The 23,001-nt window shown below is 47.6% G+C and overlaps 1 protein-coding gene across 2 annotated transcripts in view; it reads right to left on the reverse strand.

The window, feature by feature from the left end:
• TMEM108 (transmembrane protein 108) overlaps positions 1-23,001 on the reverse strand; it is a gene marked incomplete at both ends in the record, with an annotated part of 109,368 nt that overhangs the window by 9,512 nt on the left and 76,855 nt on the right. Inside the window, one exon of one of the 2 annotated variants that reach the window (XM_080934287.1) lies at positions 3,410-4,816. The exons of the other annotated variant lie outside the window; for it this stretch is intronic. Coding sequence (XP_080790413.1) covers positions 3,410-4,816 — 1,407 coding nt within the window. The remainder of the gene's footprint in view (positions 1-3,409; positions 4,817-23,001) is intronic. 2 annotated transcript variants of the gene reach the window in all.

The raw sequence follows: 23,001 nt of genomic DNA on the forward strand, positions 1-23,001 counted from the left end.
GGGAAGGTTGCAACAGGAGCCTTCAGACCTGGAAGAGCCCAGCTTGTCTGGTCACTTGATGGAGCAGGGCTCTGGAAACAGCCCAAACGGGACCTAGGGTCCTGAGCCCAGACTGATTGATACTCTAAATGTTCCCTGGCTGTGGCCAAGGATGATCCATAGGGGCTATGTCTGTGACCAAGGACACAGATCTGATGTAGAGGCAGCCAGGACCCAGGTAGAAACATAAAGGAAGTGGGCTCTGTTGTCCCCTTGGTCTATAACAGTCCTATGTGGACATAATCAGATCTTTAGGAAGTATGTCCTACCCCCAACCCCGAGCACCTGAAGGATCCTCTTAGAGCTTTGGCTTGTCCTTGGGGTGTAGTTTCAGGCTGTGTCTGTCCCTGCTTTGGTTGACATTGGTTGATGGCCAGAGTCTCTGGACACCTTGGTGCTGCGTGCGGTTGTTTATTTTCTTTAATTAGTGTGGGGACAAACCTGGAATCCCAACTATAAACCAGGGCATCCAACACACTTGGGAGATCAGAGAGCTGCTACTTCTCACATACGACTGTTAATCATTTGCTAACTAATATGTGCTAAGTTTTCTCAATCTCCTTCCTATTTCAGAAGCAGGCGATCACAATTTAAAAAGTATATGTCCCATGACAGACAGTAAGGTTTCTCTTGCTATGCGTGGTGGACACCATATGGGAGAAGCTTCAGCGAGCAAGCAAAGCTTCCTGGAGACAGTCCACCATGCACAGCTGAGAAGGATGTACCAGGAGAGGCACAGCCCCAGGGGGTTTGTCTCTGGATTGTGTCTTGCTGTTGTGATTCCTTCTGAATCTACCATAGTGTGAATGGGTGTGGGGAGACCCTCTCTGCCTATATAGTCTGGTGTCATTGCTTTTGGGGGACACAGCCCATTCTACTGAGTAACTTTCCTGCAGATCAATAGGAGGATGAACTTTCCTAACATAACATTTAAATGAATTAATGATTTCACAGAACTCCTGACTTAAAAAGTTTTAGGAAGTTAGGGGAGTTGATAGAGAGTGTAAAGAGATAGTTTAAGGTGCTCTGGCAGAAAGAGATAGGAAAGTTAGAAATAAGAACAAGAATCTGCCTTCTCCTGGTAGAAGCAATGAGGGATGCAGAAGTTAGAAAAGCCATGCAGCTTTCATGTGTTACGAGCTCGTAATTGTACTTGGAAGAGAAAAATAGGCTTGAGACAAGTGAACGATCTAAGGAAACATTCTTACTAGGTTGGGTCTGAGTTCCGGGATCTTGTGCTTTATGGGTGTGGTCATGGGTTTTGGTGTGCACCATGAAAAGACTGGGCTATGAGAAATAGTACATATTCTGAGCAGAAGAATAGAGGATTAGCCAGTTTAGCGGAACAAGCCTTCAAAAATAGTAAGACAGATGACGGTCTGTTTCTTGGCAAATACAAATTGTCATCAGCTAAGCGTAGGAAAAAACTAGCTACTCTAGACGGGCTTGCTTAAAGTTTGTTAACCAATGGCAGAAGAATTATGCTTTGGGATTTCAGTGAACTCGTGGAGAGAAAGATGGATGGGAAATGTTTGATTAGGTATGAGTTTCAAAAGAAAAATATATAGTTGTAATTTTCTTTTGTGTAATGATCATAATCTGCTCATGGAGATTATGTTCTTGTGATTGTTTTTGGAGAATATGTAACTTGTGGCTATAAGGTAATCCTTTTCTTACACAGAAAATTTTTGTCATCTTAGGTGGTAAGAAAAATTGGAGTTTTGCTCCATCCATAGAATGTGTTTGTGTTTATGTGTGAAGTTGTTAGAGCTTGCTTCATCTGTGTGTGTGTGTGTGTGTGTGTGTGTGGTCCCTCAGTGAAAAGTCTGCTGAATGATAAATTGCCAACTTTATGCCCTGCCTCAGCTTACCCTGTGATGTCAAAGCCAGCTTTGACATGTGGCCAACTTTACACATTCCCTGGGTCCTGGAGTGGGAGTGGCCTTCCAGCCTCAAGTTTTGCTGTTTTTCCCAGCAAGCAGGGAGAAGAGGGACTTGTAAAGAAGAGATGAATAAAAAGCTGGCTGTGTAGAGGATCTTAGCCTTCTGTGCTGACCTGTGGCATAAGAGAAGGGTGTTGCCCTGGGTTCACAGCCTCCCTGTGGGAAGCCTTGGGGTTTCATTTAAGACCAAGATGAACCTATAGGGTGATTTGAAGTCTGTTTAGACAACAGAGTTGATACCACTTTAAGTGTTCCTCCACTTGGGTAAAGCTGGGCATGTGTGGATTGCTGCCCTTCTGGGGAACCAGGGATAAAGGTGACCGACCAGAGGCCACAGATGAAGCAGGCTTGGACAATACAGGAGGAGATGCTGAGTGTCAAGGAAGAGGAGCTTGGGCCATGGCCATTGCTCCCTGAGAGTCACTCCAGTGCTTCTGGGACTGTTAAGTGAATATTTTTATGTGGTTTCAGAAGACATCACTCAGGACTACAGGGTGCAAATGACAAGAAGGCAAACTTGAGGTCCTCAAAAGCTGGGAAGAACGTGAAAGGTCAGAGAACAGGTTGTGTGTGTGTTTGGGGGGGGTGTTGAGAAACCCAGGTGACATCTTTACTGGTAACCATTAGAAGTAGGGTAGGGCCAAGTCCAGCAAAGACACCATGGCAGGGGCTTAATAAGGACCCCAGAAGTCCTCCAAGTCTTCTCTCCCAGAGGCACAGGTTGCTGCAGAGAGGCGCTGGTTACCATGGAGTAGAGAATTGTAATAATAAAGTCTATATGCACAGAGCTCACATAACTATGGAGGTAAAGCGGGCTGTGTGGTACAGGGATGGAGAAGAGCTAAAATCCACATCATACACAGGCTAACGTAAGGCCTTGGAGTTTTGGCCAAAGCCGGCGGGACTTTCTGGCACATGGAAGCATTATTTCTTCTTTCCTGGTAAATGTGGAGAGGTGTGGAAGGGAGAGAAAAGGCAAGACAGAGAGGATGATGATGAATCTTCCACCTATAGCTTGTAACTCTCCATGGTCAGCTGCACTCATGGTTCCTAATGAACAGAGCTCCAGGCAGGACAGTCTGAAGACCTGCCACTCCCTGAGACTTGAATCCTAGGCAAGCCAAATCTCTTAGCTAGTTTGGTGTTTCTTTCTATACCACACATGGTTAGCTTAAGACACCTGTAAAGTGTCACCTCATACCCTCAAAGCTCTGGGAATTATGGGTTTATAATCTATGGGTATTTGAGCTATCCCCAGGACCAAGGACCGAGATGGCCCATGATTCTTGCCTTGCTATATGGTTTGCTGAGAATCTAGGCTTTCTGCAGTTCTCTCGGTGGAGTTGCCTAACTCAAGAGCAAGAGAATTTGGAGGGTGGGAAAGATAATGATAGGAAGGAGAGGAGGGGAGAGAGCAGGGTACTCACAGCAGGAAGAGATGGGCACACTAATGGCCAAGATGACCCAGGCAATGTCCATCTTGCTCAAGCAGATGGTGGCTCTGTGCTGGGGTTTGTCTCCTTCAGCCACGTGGGAGATGTTGGCCACGGTTCCCGGCTTCCAGGTCCCAGCAGGGACCAGGCGGTTGAGGAAGTTGCCTGTGGCTGTAGACATCACGGTGGACAGAGGTCTGGGTCCCCTGTCAGTGGTTGTCGGGGAGGCCTCAGCCTCTTCCTCAGCTGGAGAAACAGTGCTTTCTGAGACCCCAGAGGGCCAGGTTGGGGCCTGAGGGGTTGCAGATGGTCCCTGAGGAATGCCCGGGGAAGGGGCTGAGACACTGGCATCAAAGGCAGCCTGGGTGGGCCCTGTGGTAGCCGTGAAGACCCCGGAGCTGGCAGACGTGGGTCTGTCAGTGTCAGGGGTGACAGCAAGCCAAGAGTCACTGTGACTGGAGCTGTTCTGCATGTCACCATGAGGGCTCTGAGAAGGCACTGGGGCAGACTGTGTGGCAGGGATACCTGAGGCTGCTGTGGCATCTGGCTCCCCTCCTGGGCTGGTAAATGTGGGGCCACTCCCCTGGTTGGCTCTGATAAGGCCTGGCTTGTCCTTTGCAGGTACCAGGGAAGTTGTGGGGGGCACCCATGAGGTGCTTCTGGGTGCTGTAGCTGGAGTCACTGTCTGGGGCTGTGTCGAAGAGAAGTAGTCCCCAAGCGGGGTCCTGGGAGTGAGAGCAGAGGGGTCACCTGGCTCCACAGGCTCTGTAAAGTTACCCTTGTAGATTTGGAAGATCTTCCCCAGGGGACGTTTCGGCCCCAGATGTGTTGCGCTCTGATTTCGTCCCCTCTGGCTTTCCTTTCTTGCTGAGTGGCCACCAGGTACAGGTGGGAGAGTACGAGATGAACCACCAGTCCCCTTCCTGGAAGAGCCTGGGGGCCTGGGGGGTCTACGAGTGGTGGCCCGTGGGGACATTGTGGGGCGGCTGGTGGTTCCTGCTGGCTTTGTTGGCAGGGTGGTGGCGGGGGCAGCATCCCCTGGGGGGTGGCTCTCTGAGGGGGAGGATGTGGTTGCCATGGCAGCTGGAGGCGAACCTGTGGGCAGAGGGCTTTCAGGATGGGGGATGGCAGCTGTCACTGTAACTGTGGACATGGTGTCTGTAGGAGGATGCCATTCTGGATGAGATATTGTAGTTCCCATAGTAGCTGCAGCCTGTGATGAGGGTCCATCAGGTTTAGGGTTCCGTGTCACCACAGAGGAGAGTCTGGTAGGGCTGTGAGGCACTGTCACCATGGTGCCTGGGGGGCTGCCTGAGGGGAGGGTCTGGAGAGATTCCCTGGGAGATGGTTCCTGGACGGCGAGTACCAGTGCTTTGGTCAGTGCCAAGGTCAGGAGAAAGCCTGGAGCAGGAGAAAGAGGAGAGAGGTGAGAAACTGGAGTGTTGCTCGCAGACAGACCATCCTTGCCCAGGGCTAGAAAAAAGCTCTAGGGATGTGGAAAGGAGACCTCGAGCATTCCTTAGGCCACGTTGGCATCCTGAGGCACAAGAGAAATGCTTGTACGCCCGGGGAAAGTCTATGAGGAGGCTATGTAGTAGGAAAGACAGCAGCATCAGGTGACTCAGACCAGCCAATCCCATCCTTCCCACGAATGCATCGGCCCTCTAACTTGCTGGCATCGCCTTGGGATGGGAGGGGGAGCCTGGGAGACTTGTCTCTTCTACATCACAGGCAGCTGGGGAGTAGTCAAGGCTAGGCTGACCACAGGACCTGTGAGTCACTTAGAGACAAGGGAGGAAGGCTTGGGTGGGAGAAATAAAGAGTTCCTTTTCTTGAACAATAACAAAGTGCCAACGTTAGACCCCTGTTCCATTAGACCGCTTGCTTCCCTTCCTGGGGACAAATGGAACAGACTCTCAGGTCCACAGATGACCTTAAGGTAAGGCAGAGATGCCCTAATGCCATAGGACTGTCAAAAAGAGAGTCCAGACAAGGGTGACCAGATCAAGCTTCCCTAACACTGTAGTAGGGTCTGGGATAAAAAATGCTACATAAAGACCATGGGTTACTGGAGGTTTATCATCAAGTTGTATTCCCATGGTTCCTTGTGTAGTTGAACTTGGAAAAAGCTTGTCTGGTGTTATTTGGTCTTTTTGAGTAGGAGGAGCCCTTCTGAATGATTTTTTTAAAAAAAGGCTGCATAATAATGTGTGTAAATAAGTTTATTGAGAAAATGTAGACATATGAAAACCCATGAATCTGAAAACATTCTTAACTACAAATGGTTCTTATAACCACAGTACCAAGTGCCAGTAACCCCACACATCACAGGCTGCAAGTCTGGCTGTTGCGGCAGCCAGGGATCAATGTGCCACTTTGCTCTGACCTGTTTATGGTCATTACTCCGGTCTCAACAACCCTACACCCTGCGGCTCAGCACCACAGGAGTGGTCACTGGTGACAGTAACCTTCAACGTTTGAGGCACATTCTGCTAGGAGTTGGTCTCCCGAGTGTTAAGAGCTGAACCAGGGAGAGCTGGTCTCTGATGATGGGTGGTGGGGAATTTTATAGGGTCTGGTTGGATTTCCCAGCACCTCCTTCTTTATGTGCCTTCCTTTGTTATATCTTGGACTTCTTTTCGACCAGAGCTAGATCCCAGAAGGTGGGTAGGCATCTGTCTGACAACTCTGACCGTACTCTAGAAGGTTAAGAGGCTACACTGGTGCCACGTGCAGGATTCCTACATGAATTCTGGGATAGGGAGCAAAGTGACTAGCAGTGGGAGTCTGCTTGGGACTCAGGTAGGAAAGGCAGGACCCCACTTGAGACTCTAGTTAGCCTCAAGGAAGCAGGGAGGGAAAAACTCCACAGTGCTCGGAGCAGCGCTCAGTGTGCGGTGGTTTGTGGAATAACCCTTGGACCTAATCACAGCTAAGCCAGTGCTGGGGAGAACGAGGAACCTGGGTTTTTAGCAGAGGCAACAGCGCCTACTGTCTCCATGACCAGTGGCTGGCTCCCCATAAGCAAGCTGGTTTTCTACGCTTCCATTCACAAGTCAGCCCACACACTAGCAGCGCATTTTGCTCATTCAAGTCGGTCCCGAATCACGCTTGCTTTCTCCCTGGCAACCACTTGACAGGGTGGGAATGAAAGCCCAGGGAGACAAGGGAACATGTGTGCAGTCACACAGCCGCAGAAGCATGTGCAACCAGGGCCATCTCTAAAGCATATGCTTTTCTTAGTTAACTGCCATCCGAGATGCATGGGCCTGGGGTGGGGGAATGAGGGGGTGGGGTGCAGAGGCCTATCAGCTTACCCACAGCAGAAGCAGTGTGCCACTTTATTCTGATCTGTATATATGGTTGCCACTACGGTCTCACAACCCTACACCTTGCAGCTCAGCACCACAGGGGTGGTCACTGATGATGGGAACCTTCAATGTTTGAGGCACATCCTGCTACAAGTTGGTCTCATGAGTGTTGCGGAGCTGAACCATGCTCCCCACCCCACCCATCCCAGAATCTCAGAATGCAACTGTTTTTGGAGTGAGGCATTTAAAACGATTCAAGTAGACAGAGGCTAGTGGGATGAGCCTTAACCCAATTTCACTGATCCCTTTCTAGGATGAGATGGGACATCAGGGCAATGCCGGGGACACAGAAGGACCCTCTTGGGAGGCCAGAGTGGCAAGAGGAAGCTGGCTGTGATGTGAGAGAGGGGCCAACTGCTGTTACCTCAAGAAGCCAACCTTGGTAGGACTTGGATCTTAAGCTTCCAGCCTCCAGAAGCTTTGAGACAATAAAAATCTAAGTTTTTCACACCCCCCCACCCAGTGCTGTTTTGTTATAGGAGCCCAGTATTAAACATTTTGTATTAGAACTGTTCTGAAAGGGGAGAGAGGGAGATGAAGGCACGGGGTGGGGTGGGAGAGCGGTTTGTGATGGGAGATGATCTGAGGGTCAGCCAAGGGGGCTGAGATTGGTGAAACAGGGAAAACTTGATCTGAGGGGAGCACATCAGCCTTACTGGGAGCACCTCACCTTGTGTGCCTTAAGGAGATTCCCTCCTAGCTGGAGCTGCTGCTTGGGTGCTCACTCTACCCACTATGCCCCCTTGGTACCATGAGGCTGAGCTAGGGAGGTCTTTGGTACAGGGGCTGCCAGGTGATATAACTATATGCGTTTGTTGGCTGCTGTCGTAGCTGGAGTCCCCCAGAGGATTGCTAAGCTGGAGCACAGAATGTCTCTGGTACTCAGAGTCCTAGAGCCAAGGACATTGGACTGTTTTGGCTTCAGAGTCAAGAACAGCACAGAGTCTAGAGAGAGAAACTAGCTAACCCCAGGGACAGGCACACAGTGGGAAGGAGAGTCACCTGGGCTCCAGGACAATGCCAGCAGCCCTCTAGAACTGCAAGGTTTATGATGTCTTGGGGTTTAAAATGCTTAGAGAAAGAAATCCCTGATTCCCCACTAGGAGCCTGCAGGGGCTCAGATCATCACAGCCAGACCCCCAGGTTGGAGTTCCTGTGGCTTCTAGTTTGACACATCCTTGTTGCTGCTGCTCTTCAGGTACCAGACTCCTCAGAAGTTTTCCTCCTCTCTAAGCAGGCTGTGAAGCTACCTACTTCTCCATCACTTAACTTAGCTCCCAGTCTTTGCTATAAATGCCCCAAGTTTCTTCTGGAGTGTCATGGGGTTCTATGCGTTGGTTACCATGGTGAGGGCACTAGGGAACATATAAAACAACCTCTTCAATGTGACTGACTCAGGTGCAGCCTGTTTGGGGGTGTGTGGTGTAGCTGTTTGCTCTAACGTGAAATATGCCCTCAGACTCATAAGACTCTGAAAAAACTCATGTGGGGCTTCCTCCAGGTTATGTAAGTCACGAACAGGGAGAGGAGACTTTTCCCAGAAGCTTTGGGAGCCCGAGAGGACTGAAAGAGGCTGACTCCACGACAGTATTTACACTGGCAGTTCAGGAGACTAGGCCAACATGTCTGTTTCCCAGGGCAAGTTAGTTACTAGAAAAAACACAGACCATGGATAGCCAGTCGTCAGTCAGAAGCTACCCTGCCACCTGGCCTGAGGCAAGAGCACTGAGTCCGCAACAGTTTCCAGCCACCCGTCCCCAACCAACGGTTTTGGAATGTCCCCACAGCCCTAGCAAATCCCAAAGACCCCCAAGAACCAACCAATCAAGATAAAGGCGACCCACCCACCCCTCCCAGAAAGTCCTCTAACCTGCTGTAATTTGGGCCTGGGAGTCCCCACCTTGGTCAGTGGTAGACCCTAGCATGCTGGACTTCAGACTAAAACACTCTTCGATTTTGTATACTATTTGAGTCTGGGTATCATTTCTTGGGGAATGGCAGACCTGTACAAGCCCAGGGATGCAGCTTTCTGAAACTGCCATTAAAGCTGAGGTAGGGCTTAGATGTTCCTGGACATATCAGCTCCTCAAGCTTGGTTTGGGGGCTGGGGATCAGTCTTTGGTCTGCTATTGTGCCCTGAATGGGTCGACTATTTTTTTCATGTTTCCCCAGTGAAAGTCACACAAGGAGAGACAGCCTGGATCACAGCCATTATTTTAAAATAAAAAAAAAATTCATTTGTATCATAAAATAGCTACAGGATTGAACTGTCCAACCCCTTTCAGCCTTACTGTCACCTGGAATATGGAAATGAGACAAGAGCTTACATTTTTCTGCTTCACACAAAAGGTTAGCAAGAGGAAGGATGTGATGTGTACTTTCGAAAGCATGTGCAAGGCCTTCAACCAGGGGCTCCCCTAACACATGCAAATTTTCATTTGGGGTCTTTTGTACTGGTCTCCACACTCCCCTCCCCACAATCTGGGGTGACTGCCTCTTTGCATATCATTTGCATATATTTACATAATGGGCTCCAGAGAGACTCTTAATTCTACACATAAGAGTCACTAAAACAGAAAAAAAAAATTCTGGCTTGACAAGCTTAAGATGTAGAGCCCAGATTTTAAAATGTGTCAGAATAAGGATAAGTATGGGGGATGGGTGCCCACAGACTGATGGGCGCCCAGATGTCACAGGAAGGCCGCTGCCTCCCTGAAATTTCCATGCTTGGGTCATCCTCTCAAGGGATGGAGAGGGCATTCTCTTCCTGTGTGCTTGGTTGACGGCCCACAGTCCATGTCGGGCACAGGCAAGGGCGGGAGTGGTGATGAGCAAAGGGGCTAACAAGGTAAAGAACGCACGCTGCTGGAGGGCGGACCCTTGCAGGCACGTGACAGGACGAAAGCCAGTGAGACCCCCACCCCCACCCCGGTTGCTGGCCTCATGGCTTAGGAATGGTGAGCTGGGGTTTGGCAAAACCTGGCTCTAATGATTTAACCTGTTTTTGTTTTTATCAGCACTGGTGATGGACACCCCCAAATGTTACCACTGAGCCACACTCCCCACACTTAGCTTCTCTGCCTGCCCTCTATCCCTACGTTCTGCTCAGAGGCTATGATTCACCATCTCTGGGAATTCGTTTTTGAGTTTTTTTCTTTCTTATCAAAAAAATAAATGGTATGTTTAAGCTTATACACACACATTTGTTATACTGGTAATTTATACTAACAATTCCATTTAATTTTCTCATTATTTTAAATGTCTTCTTAATTAGATTCTCTGTCACATCTGAGTATTCTGACTTTTTAAATCCTCTCTTAGGCAAGCCTAACTGAGCCTAGTCAACACGAAGATTAGTGAATAATGGCAGCCAAATATTTTTGTTACAGTTTTAAGCATCTTTACAAGTCTTTTTACTTATTTCATTTGAGAAAGGATCTCATTACGTAGCCTTAAACTTATTCTCCTAAGTGCTAGAATTTATAGGTGTGTGCCACCACACCATTTTGAAAAACTAGAACTTAGTAAAATGGCTTAAAGGGTCTGCCAAAGGTCACCGGTCATTAATTTCCAAAGCCACTGTGTCGGGAATTTGGGACTTAAGTCTCCAGGAATGTAATAATGTTATTTGTGAGGGAGTGGGCTCCTTTTAAAACACCTGTTAGGCCCTCTTTTCTCCTCTCCTTTTGCAACCTGAGGATGCTCCTGGACAAAGTTGTAGGTCATTGCTCATGAAGAAAACGTGTGGAACTTCCTAATTCCCAAGATTTTCTTCTAATTGGGAAAGGATGTCTGGACCATCAACACTTAAAATTCCTTCATCTGATATACGAGAAGGCAAGACACCCCCACCCCCGGCTCCAGTAAAATGATTTATAGTTAATCACAGCTACACAGGGTTAGATGGGGAAGCAAGTCAGGCCAACACACTTCATGGGCAATTCTACTGCTGTTCCCAAGTCCCCAGGTTCCTTTTATATTCAGTGTGCTTCCAGAACACTAATGTGCTCTGTCCTTTGAACACCAATGACTCCTTTTTACTTTAAAGATTACATATAATAAATGCTAATTCTTTGGAGCATGGTTTTGCTTAGAATTAAATCGGCCTCACTGAGTTTAGGGGATATTGCTCTGAGGAGGCAACCCAGGTCTCTTGACCTTGACTAAAGAGCTTGGAGCACAAATCTTTGCTGCTTTCCCCCTTCAGGCAAGCCCCCTCCCATTAAGTTGGGCATCCATTCGCAGGGCAGAAGCTCTGCTCAGGGAGCTCTCTGGGGCCATCACCTGGTGGGTTCCAGAAATGTCCGGAGATCACGGGTTCAACAGCCGGACTGATGAGGTCCATGACTCCACTGGGAACTGCTTCCCAGAGCACAGTCTCTAGAACACAGGCAAGCAAGAAAACCACATGAGTGGAGCCTGCACGCCCTGACACACCTGTGACCTCTGGCCAGTGGGAGTTTATTTTGTCCTGTAGCTCTGGGAGGCTGATGGGTATCCTCTCTTTAGCAAGACATGTACACGCACATATGAGCATGTGTGCAAACCACATGTGTGCTTACAGCCACATATTCATGCTCTCTTTTGTTTCTGTTTCCTGGGTTCCTCCGGACCTCACATACACGAAATAGCCCTTTGTCTTGGAACAAGAAACAGACAAGCCCGATACATTTGTAGGCTGTGTCTCCCCATCGGCTACAAGCTCTCATATGGTTAAACCATTTGTCTAAGGCCCAAAGGGTGCCACATAACAGGCAGTTCAGGATCAAAGCTCGGCTTTCTCTGACCCTTGATGCTCAAGAGATCCTCAAGACTGAGGAATTTTTGATTCAGGAATACGTCCTATATGAGCAGAGGAATGTAAAGGCAACTTAACTGTTATTGAGAATATAACCATTGTCATTGATGACCATAATTTAATACCCTATATTCCCAAATGAAGCAACACATGGGCAACTCTGCACCTTTGGGATGAGCCTTAGTTACTATGATTTAACCCAGACAAACACCAAGTCTTAAAAGGCTTCTGAGTCTTGAAGACTTTGCTGGGAATATTCCAGGAGCTGTGGAGCTTGTAATCTCTAGCCAAGGCTTGGTCTACCTCCTAACTGTGCTCTGTCTGAAGCACCAGGGTTGGAGCGATGCTTCAATGCCTCCTGCCCAGGTCAGCCTGAGCTACAATAAATATTTCCTGAAGGATGAGACCCTCTGCAATCCCTGTCTGATGCAGAATCTATTTTCCACAAGTGACCATCACAGCACATCTAAACCTGATCACCTTCCTCAAAGTAGCCTTGGCATTCCCAGTGGGGTGGCCTTTGTTCCCTCCCCTGAGTATGGTGGGACCAGTGAATATGGCTGAATGACTTCTGAGACTAGACATGAAGGGTGTGGCCTCTTTCTTGTGTTCTTGGGTTACTTACTCTTAGAAGCCAGCGAGCATGCTATCTGGGAACCTGAACAGCCTAGAAAAGGGACTGTCTAGAAGGGACCGAGGCGGAACCCTGGCCTTCAGTGCTAGTGAACTTGGAGAACAGCCAGCACCACATGCTGGTTCAGGGGGGAAGTGGATGTCAGAGACTTAGAGAGCCACCTAGCTTGTCTCACCTTTGGCAGAGACAAATGACCCTTTTTTCACACTCCAGTGTTTTGAATGGAATGAGAGATGAATATTTAGCCCTAAGTTTAAGAGTGGTTTGCTAGGAACTGCAGTGAGTGAAATAGTTAGTATTCAGCAATCATCCTGAGTGGCATCATGGGGGAGGGGAGGAAACAGGCTTTAAATGTTTTCCTGCAGTTCCGTGGTTTCTGTGATAGATACAGTGCCTTCCCCACAAAGAAAAGAGCAAGCACAGAGTAGGAGTGTTACAAAGCTCCTCTCACGTGGGAAAGAGTAAAGCTGGAGGCAACTGGTTCCTGCAGACTGAAGGTGTGCCTTCTGGCAGAGGGAGGGAAATCAGCAGAGGGAATATATGCCAGCAAAGGAAGGGGTCCCTCGAAGACAAAACAGACACAGTCAGTTGGAATCAGATGGATAAAAAGGTCAAGGTGGCCTCTGATAAAATAACAGGGTCATCAACATTCAGGGGACGTCTTGTTGTCATCGGAGGCAAGAAAACAGTGACCTCTGATGGCCTGTGACTGACTCCTGGTTTACAGGAGAGGATTCTGGGGGAATGCCAGAGGCCAGGGTAGTGTCAGTGGGAGGGAGAGGGCACATTATAGTTTCAGTTACAGAGGAAAAGCCCCGGGGGACCTACACTACAGTGATTATAGTGAACCACATGTACTGGGACTAGAGATGTACCTCAGCACAACCACCATTTCAAGACTTCCTTTGGGTCATTTTGAAATGCAGCACATGGAGAAATCTTTAGTATCTGTTGAGAAAGGTAAGTCTCTACACGTGTGGCTAGTAGTTTACAGTACACGGTACTTGGAAAGAAATACCCAGCATTGAGTATCTATAATGATCCCAGGTATTTTCCTCTCAGAAATTCATTTATATCCACAGAATGCTAGGAGGTGGCTGCCACATTCCTGAAAACTAAGGGAAGTTAAGGATTTGTTCGGGGTTACAGACTCCACGTCTGAGCCAATGATGCTCTTCTACACACCTAGGTGCGTGTGTCCACTTCTCTACTCTCCTCCTCTCTGGTTACAGATGCCGACAGATGTGACCTCTGTAGTCTAATGCTTGATCGTTCTCCATAGCTCCCTGTGTGATCAAAGGACGCTTAGATCAGCAGGCCTTGGGGATGACAAGTGGGTGACCCTGGATCTTACAAGAGTCAGGTTCTCTTGAAGCCGACCCCACTCTTGTCTTGCCGTCACTGTGGCAAGAATGTGAAAGCTCTGTTTCAGCTGAACCCCGAAGAGCAAGACTGTGGTCCAAGCTGAAACAACATGTCCCCTGAAAGGATCTGCCAGTCCTAGACCGGGGCTGGGACATTGGAGATGGGGCCCTTGGTTGTCCTCTCTTGAAGATACTCTCTTTAGTAATTGAAAGGTGGCTGCCCCCACGTCCTAGTTCTGGAACAGGGAGGTGGTTTCTTGCCTCTGAGATGTCTTTTGATCTTTCCCTGCCCTTTGAGACTCCCCCAAAATATGTCTTCTTACCCAGTCATGTCATGTTTGGTTGAACAAGTTTGGAAAAGTCATTATTGCCCTACTAGCCTATCTCACCACGTGAGCATTACCTGCCGTGGAGTGACATGAAGGAATGTGTTCCTTCTCAGTCCTCCTGGGAAGCAGTGGCTAAGCTACAAGGCCGTGGCTGGCCTTGATCACACTGACTACTTTAGATCTCTCCTGCTTACTTATGCTACCAAGTTCCTTAAGTTCTCTGGGCTTTATCTTCCTTACCATAAAGTGCTAACAGTAGCCTCACTGTGGGCTTACTGTGAGGATCTGAAGAGTTAACATATAGGTGATTAATAACTCTATACATCTATACCATGGTACACGGTGTTATTCCATTGTATACTGCTCAGCATGACAGCCACTGGCAACCTCGGCCTCAGCACTCACGGTGTAGTGACATGCTATGAGTATAAATCCCTCCTCAAGTTTAAGAGTTAAAGGATGAAAATGAAAGTTGAATATTCCCTCACATTTTGTATTACTCGGTGTAAACACTGAGATACCAACATGGTTAGCAGATTGGCACATATTAATTAAAACATATCATTAAAAGTAATCTTCCTTAGCACTTCTAATTTAAAATAATGTTTGTGGTTTGTATTGTGTTTCTATTGGTCAGTGCTGGTCTAAGCCTTTGCCTTAAAAACAACAAGGTACAGAGTATAAACCGCATAATAGTGGTTGATATTCTGTCGTGGGGATGCTTTTAAAGTGTGGTCACCAACAGCATCAGTGATACTCGGAGACTCAAGAAATAAACACCTCTGTTCTTAATGGACTGAGTTGCCGGTCCAGAAAACTAGTTTCTGGTTCTGGTAGAGAAGATAGCTTGGTGCCAGGCTGGGGCGGGGCTGGGGAGCCCACAGCAGTGGTACGCAGAAATCTGACCTAGAAACAGGCAAGGGCCCTGTAGTAAATTCCTGTCCCATCCTGCTTGGCTCCTTTGGATGTGGCTTTTTCTGGAAACTATGCCCTCTGGCTGCCTGGCTTCCCCTGCTCTCTGCACCCAGTTAAGCCAAAGCAAGCCAAGAACAAATGGATTGGAAGACTGCCCGCCCTTGGTAAGATTCATTTGCATTTGTAAAACATGACCTCAAAGGAGATGCTGTTGATTCTTGGTTGGTCCTGAGTTCAGCATAGACTGAATGTGTGGCAGCCAGTCAGCTGAGGGTAAACCACAGTGAGAGGGAAGCTACAGAAGCCGGAGGCAGTCCCTGAGAAGAGGGTGGCTTCTTGAGGACATCACATACCAAGGGAGACTTGGGGAAAGAGGTGACATTCACCTGGTTGTTTTCCACTGTGGGTTTATGGTCTTGTTTCTTCTGGGCTCCTACAAAAGGGGATGTATATTAGTTTGTGAAGCCCAAGTTCTGCCTCTGGTTCTCAGGGAGGTCACAAAGAGGCACTTGAGCCCCTGAGATGGAGCACTAGGGGATCGATAAGACCACTATGAAGTACAAAGCTCCCTAAAACTGACACTTAACAAAGCTGCCAATTCCGAGGCTGAAGAAACGACACCTTCTTCGTGGTGCTGGGTGAGCTGTGTATGGAAGAATGGAACTGTCTCTCACCCAGCACAAAAATCACTCCAAACCAGACAGAGATCTAGATATAAGCCCTGGAATACTGAAACAACTGGGGAAAATATAGAAGAAACCTGTTGAAACACAGGCATAGGCAAAGGGTTTCTGACCAGCACTCCACCACAGCTTAGGGAATAATGCCAAGAACAGACAAATGCGACACTGTTACACAGGAAAGAATTTTGTTACCTTTTCCATTGCTGTGACAAAAGGGGCTTGGGCTTACAGTTTGAAGAGAGACAGTCCACTGGGGGAGCAGAAGGTGCCAAGGGGCTCTGCTATGTTGTCAGGAGCATTAGACAGCTTCTCACATGCCACCCATACTTGGGTCACGAGAGATGGAGGCTGGTACCCCACCGGCTTTCCAATTCCTATTCCAGTCCAGGCTGTGGTGCTCCGGACAGTACTACCATGGTTGGGCCTTATCAATTAAACCTCTCTGGAGAAACACTTTTACAGACACACCCAGAAGTACATCCCCTAGGTGACTCTAGAGCCTGTCAAGTTATCAATCAAGACTGACCATCAAGCTCATAAAATGGGGAGGGGTGTAGGGTCATTGCCGGCTATATGCCTGACAGGAGATTAATATCCAGAATATATAATAACAAAAAACTAAACACCCAAAGACCAAATAATCCAATAAATAGGGAAATGAAGGAACAGTTGCCCAGTAATTAAAGATAGCAAGTTCATAAAAAATCCAACATTTTTTAGTCCCTGGGGAAATATAATCGAGCCTATGTTCCTTGGTAACATAGGTGGGGTGTGGAATCATGCTAGGTGGCCACTAATGGACGAAACAAAGCGTGAACACATGTGCAATGTGTAAAGCTTAGCCTGAAAAAATGAACTCATGACAGGATCCTCACACTAACCAAAACAAGTCAGACTCAGAAGGGTGAGTCACATATGCTCTTCCTTTGTGGAATCTCGATTTTAAAAGGACATTAACTTAGAAGGGGACTAACTGGGAAGAGGAAATGTACCAGTAAACCAGTGAACAAGAAAGGACAATGTGGGGTGGGTAATAAAAATGAAACAAAACAAGACTTCTTGGGCTCAGGCCATACCTCCTCCTCCTTGTGAGTTGGAAGGCGGCTTTGACATGCTCTCTAAGGATGTGACGTTACCCGAATATAGACGCTTGCTTGCCTTTATTCTCTATCTCTTGTGTTTAATTTCAATTCACAGGCGTCTCTACTCACAGTGGTGACACCACTATACCACTCCCATCACTGTTGTGGTAGACTCTGGACATTAAATGACTTATCAACCAACATAAAGCAGAGTTACTATGGTGATGTACAGAAGGCGTTGGCTTGAAGTCCTGGCAGTGAAATAAGTAGAGAAATACGTCTGTGACAGTTAGGTGAGAGGTAAGAGGCTGCTGATACTGTGGAAGAAGGGAAGTGTCATGTGACTCTCAACTCAGTCTGCAGTTTCGGTCACCACTCAGTACTGTTCCCAGCTTGCATTTGGTCTTGAGCGGGAGGGTATACAGAAGGCTAAAGATAAGACCTGGAGTTAGGATTCGTTAGTAGTATATAGCTTTTTGAGAGTTGCATCTGCTTCTGTGAGCAATCACAATAAACTCATTATTTCATCAGGTTGGTCTGTGGTGCTGATGTGGAATGAGTAGACATTTTGAATGTACCCATGGAAAAGGTCATCTGGTGCTAGGAGCTGAAGAAGGACCGACAGAATCAAAGATGAATGTGGATATTCATCCTTTCCCATGTGGCCTGGGGAGATAGCCTCAGGCTGTAGTGGGAGATGTGTGTGTGTGTGTGTGTGTGTGTGTGTGTGTGTGTGTGTGTGTGTTTGTGTGTGTGTGAGCCCAGCTATGGGAGACAGAGTAGGATGAGTCTCTACAGAGGGAATTGCCCAAGTAAAGTAGGTCCAAGGGTGCCTGGGTATGTGAATGGCAGCTCTGAGCTAGCTTCTGGTTTGGCAGGAGGAGAAGTAGGTAAGAAAAAAGGATGGGACAGAGTTGTCTATTTCTTCTAGAGAACATAAAGGAAATAAAATAGGCCTGTGCTAATAGCCCTGTCTGGGATTCAAGAACTTGGAACCTCTGGGAAGAATCGGGGAGGAAAGAGAAACAGAATGAGATAAAGATGACGGTGGGGGAGTTGGGCACAAGAGAAGTGAATTTGATACTTAACTCACTAGGCCAGTGACAGCTGTGCTAACTGGAGAGCTAAGGGAGAAGGACATAATGCAGTAGGGGCCATAGTGATAGGGTATGATCCTCATGAGGCAGGAGAGGTTTTTGACTTAGGGACGTAGCAATTGAGAGGGGATGAAGACAAGGAAAGGGGCCCATGTGGGTCAGACAAAAGCAAACATGACAAGATTTGTGCTGAGCTAGAGTTCCCAGGCAAGACGAAGACACAAAACGCTCACGAACATCTAAAAGGCTGTGGAGCTCAATCAACACTTCACCAAAGTAGGGAATCTCCATTGCTCCCCTTGTTATGGTGGAAGGTAAACCCGAGAGGTGGGAATAATTCCACTGGTTTCAAGTGAGGTGGCCCAGCTTGCCAGAGGGGAGAGGGCCAGGCAGTGTGCAGAAGCCCACAGCTGAATTATGGATTTACTCATCTTCAAGTAACGAGAAGTATATTTGGGCTTTGGTGGATGTTGGAGCTAAGTACATCCTAATTCATGGTAACCCCTAAAGGCATCAGGGCAATAGACAAGAGTGTGTATATATTTGAAAATAGAGCAGGTATACAAAAGAGACCAAGCTTGTCCTGAGTGTGGGAAATTACGCTCCGTCCCCTGTGAACTGTGCATACTTCTCAACTGAAAGAAAGTCTAACGGGAGTGGATGTGCTGGTGGGATATACCCCACCTACCACCAGTAGACAGATCTGCTTAAGGGTGGCCCTGAGTCCAAATTAAATGGCAGCCTGTAAAAATGAGATTATTGTTCAGCCAAAAGCCCTTTCAGTAACCTGGTGTGGTCAGTGATGAAGCCAGACTGCTCATGGAGAGTGGTTGGATGGAGAGCCAAATAACACAGCATCCCCATCTAGTCTGTGGTGCAGGTCACTGTTCCTCTGGCAGAACAAACGACGCATGAAATGAGATGTTTTCTGTGCTCTATTGGGCGCTGCTAACACATCTGTTGAACTCTTAAGCCACCTAAGACTAACTCACCTGTACTTGCAGCAGGTGGTAGTGGACTCTCAGAAATCTGGCTCACATTCATTAAAGAGGTTTCACTGTGAACCTTTGAGCGTCTTACAGAAAAATATAATCTTGAAGAATAGCAAAAAACAGCACTGGAGAATTAAATGCTGAAGGCACCTGTGTTGATATGTATACAGAGTTTTGGAATGATTGAATAAAAATCTCAGTCCTCGGGTGGGATGTATCCTGATGTAATGCTGGCTATCGAAGCCCTTGAGGCCCCAGATGAGCCACTGCTGTTGTGTGTACACCAGAACTGGGTGGTGAATTCCTGTTGGTGAAGATACTTCATACTCCCAAATGCAGGGCTATATAGAAAGTAGCTTTGGACTGAGTAGGAAGCACCATCCCTACTGGGTGATGTTCAGAGTGCTAAAGAGCTCCCTGCAGTCCTGGGAGGGAGAGCGGCTCTGCTCAGTTATGGATGGTACACTATCCCTGTTGCAGTAACCACTCCAACCCTATGAGCCTGTGTAATGAAAACACAACTCAGTTAATATGAATATAAGCAGGGTGCCTAGATTGGGCAGATCTGCCATTACACTACTCTGTTCCCCTGCTAAGAAAGCCCTTGTAACGTGCGGCTTTTCCAGGCTCAGCTCTATTTTCCTTCTCCCCCTCCTCTCTCTCCAACTCTCTAGATCCACCTTCCCTTCCCCTGCCCAGTCATTGGCTCTCGCCTTTATTTTACAAATTAAAATGGGAAGAAGGTTCTGATGAAGTCACCCGAGTCTGTGACTAGGCAGCCCTTCTTGTGGAAGTGGAATTAGCATCAAAATACAACACAGCTCTAGGACAGTCCATAACATTCCCCCTTTTTGTCCAGTTAAAAGACTCTTTCCCCTCAAATATAAAATGAGTCTAACTAGTGCTATTCTGCAATTTATGAAGGATAAGATACACTTAACACCCAGTCTAACAGTTCTGTCCATTAAATAAAGCAATATGTCAGGGACTCAGGGCTTTCCAGTGAAACTGTGGCATGACCAGTAAGGGGGCTACCAACTACTTCCTGCTTGGATTTAAAGCATGAGCCATTGGAAGGAACCTCTCTTTGGTACTTTAAGCCAAGGAGAAAACACACATGTCTGTGAAAAATCACAGGTCTTAGTGGAGAGTGTACTGGTTTGTTTTGGGTTTTTTTATGAGGGGTATATATTTGTCAAATTGCTTTTAAACATCTGTGTTTATACCTGTAGGTTACCACTGCTATCGGCCACACATCGAAGGAAATCCCTTATAGTGGACAACAGCTGGGAGACTTATAATTATTCAAACTGCTGCGGCAAAGCAGTCAAATACTCAGAAAAGAAAACCCATAAAACCATCCTCTCTTAAGATTCAGGGAACACTGTAGAAACGACTGGAAAGAATGTAACAGAGCTGGGGATATGGCTCAATGGGTTAGAGCTTTTGTGTGCAAGCATGAAGGCCTGAGTTTATCCCCAGCTCCCAGGAGAAGGCCAGGTCTGGCCACAAGCACCAATAACTCTAGCACTGTGGCTGTAGAAATGGGAAGACTCCTGGGCTTGCTGGCTAGCCAGCTTAGGTGAGAAAGATGAGTTCCAGGTTCAGAGAGAGACCTGTCTCAATGGGAGAAAGCAGAGAACATCAGAGAAGGACACCCAGTGTGCCTCTCTGGTCTTTTTACTCCCATGCATGGGCACACACACATATACCACACACATGCTACACACAAGGGATAAAACAGAAGAAAAAAAAGTAAAGAATGTAAGCACTGGAGCAAGGAGTAGGCTACAGTGTAGCTGTTTCCTTTTTAAGTGTGACATGCTGCCCAGCCTCAGTCAAGTTAGTCCTTTAAAGTTAGGGCTCTAGCTCATATCCTTGGTAACTTAATCAGCGAAACAATGAAACTGGTAACTAATCCATTTTGTGGAAGGAGGAGAGACATGAGATGCTCACCTGAGATTTCAGTTTTTTCTCTTGCCTCAGCTGTATGCAGTCTTGAGGGATGTTCAAGTATACGGGGAGACTGGAGGCTGACTGGGGGCTGAGACCTTTAATGGCACAGCTTCTCTTACAGGTAACCCCAGGACACTCAATCACTCTGCCGGGTTGGATTTGAACGGATTCAGTGTTTGGATCTGACAGCGTCCTCTCTGTTTCTTTATGGCAAAGTTATACAATTGTGTATTATGCTGAAGCACTCTTGCCTAGCAAGGTTCTCATTACGCCGTCTTCTGAAAGTAGCCGAGGCCCTCAGCCGCCCCTGGAGAGCATTTGAACGTAAGTGGCATCAGCTGTAGCTAATTGGCTGGCAACAGGGAGAAGGCTGACTATAGGAGAGATGGCATGCACAGTGCTCGCAGCAGAGACGGCTCTTCTCTGTCCCAGGTACTGTGTGTTAAGTGCCAGATTGTATTTCCCATCCACACCCGAACCAGCTCATGTCCAGGTTCCTCTTTCGATGTGACACAGACTCACAGTCAGGGGCTGTGTTCCTCACCCTTGTATCTGTGACAATGGCAGTAGTGATTCTGAGTCTCATGAGTGGGCATGTCGTAAATAAGGACATGGTGAGCCCGGTGCACACTTTTCCCAGAAGCAACCGCCAGACATTCAAGTGTGAAAGCCTTCGGGTGACTTCGGTGCAGCTGGCATGGGCTGTTCTCCTTCACCAGGCAAATCCGAGGGACATCACTACAGACCAGGCTGTGGCAGATTTTCCTGTAAGTGGAGTCCTAGTCTTCTGTGGCTGGCTTTTAGTCACTAGAGTGCCTGTGGATGCTGTGTTTGCTCTGTCGGTGGCTGTTTCTTTGTTACTCTTGAGTAGTACTGGAAGACAAAGACAGGTCTACCACATCTGAGCTGTTTCCAGTTTCCAATATGGTTGCTATGGGTACCTTAGCATACCTCTGTGGCAGATTGCTATGGACATTTGCTTAAGAGTCTGTGTGGACAAGTGCTTTCCTTTATCTTAACACCCAGGGGTTTATCACTGGGGCACATGCTAAGTGTGTATTTGCTTTCCAAAGTATTTTGGTATTTTGTATTTCTGCTTTAAAATTTAATTGTTGACAGGCTGATTGATTGGACTAAATTTTATTAGCACAATCTATGAGTCAATGTTGAGAACTTGAGGACAGCATAGTCCCTGAGTTCCCCATCTGCAGCACCCCAGTTCCCCACAGGCCTCATGCCCATGGAACTCACATGCCGTTCTGGTTTGCTTGGATGGCCTCACTTTTCTCATGCTGATGCACTTTGGAGACTGCGAAGGAGCCAATTCCCACAGTGCATCCGTTCTGAGGAATTCTCCCCCTCAGGTGCTTCATTAGAAAACCGATTTCACATCGAGAGATAAGGGGGCCCACCGTGGCCACCTCTCAGAGCACTGGACTAATGGAAGGTTCTGGCAAGTATCAAGATTGAGTGGTGTGCGTGTCACATGAGTTATGCTGCAGTGACTTGGTGGCTCGGTTCTGCCACTGTGGCACAAAGACAGCCATGTGAACCAACACGGCTGTGTGTTTCTGGAAACCTCATATTTACAAAATGAGGCTGAGCTGCTGTGGGTGGCTCCTGATCGGGACTACAGCAGAAGTGAACAGTGGAACGTTCTTGTTAAATTCTAGGGTGTTTTTCAAAGGCCCTCCATTTATGGTGGTCCTGCCCTCCCCTGTACCCCCACTCCATCCCATCTCAATAAATCGGCCATAGCAGGCTTCTGAAGGAGGTCAGGAAGAGGGAGGAGAAGCAAGGGAGCCTGGAGGAGGGAATGAAAGGGAAGAAAGGTGAGGGTGGGTTTATCAAGAACAGAGGCCAAGGGCAGTAAACCTGACAGTGGTTCCTTCAGAACCCCCTCTCTCCTTCCCCCAATTTATTTATCCACTCCCTCTCCCCATTCACCTCCCTCTCACATTGTGTGTCTGGAGCTGGAGAAGGGGTACTGTGCTTCACAGCTGCAGTTAATAAGTGTCCCGTGATTGAGTTGAGATTTGGGGTTCTGGACCCACCTCTGAGACTCGACACTTCACAGCTTTCTCTTCTGGAGTCAGTGACACCTCGGCTGTTCCAGTCAGGCCACCTGAGGATGAGTGAGCTGTGGCCCATCAATCTGAGCCACTCTGGCAGTGAATTCCGTCTCTTCATCTAACCGTCAGGGTAGATGGAATAGTTCTTTTTTTAGGGATGACTTAGCTCTCTGATTTAAGTAAGTGTATTTCATCAAATCTATGCACTATTGTTTTATGTAACAGCAAGAGCGGGAAAATAATTCCTGCTGATTAAATATGACACAATGCTTTCTTACACTTACAAGCATTAT

This window comes from Micromys minutus (genome assembly GCF_963924665.1).
Source record: "Micromys minutus genome assembly, chromosome: 21".
Classification (NCBI taxonomy): domain Eukaryota; kingdom Metazoa; phylum Chordata; class Mammalia; order Rodentia; family Muridae; genus Micromys; species Micromys minutus.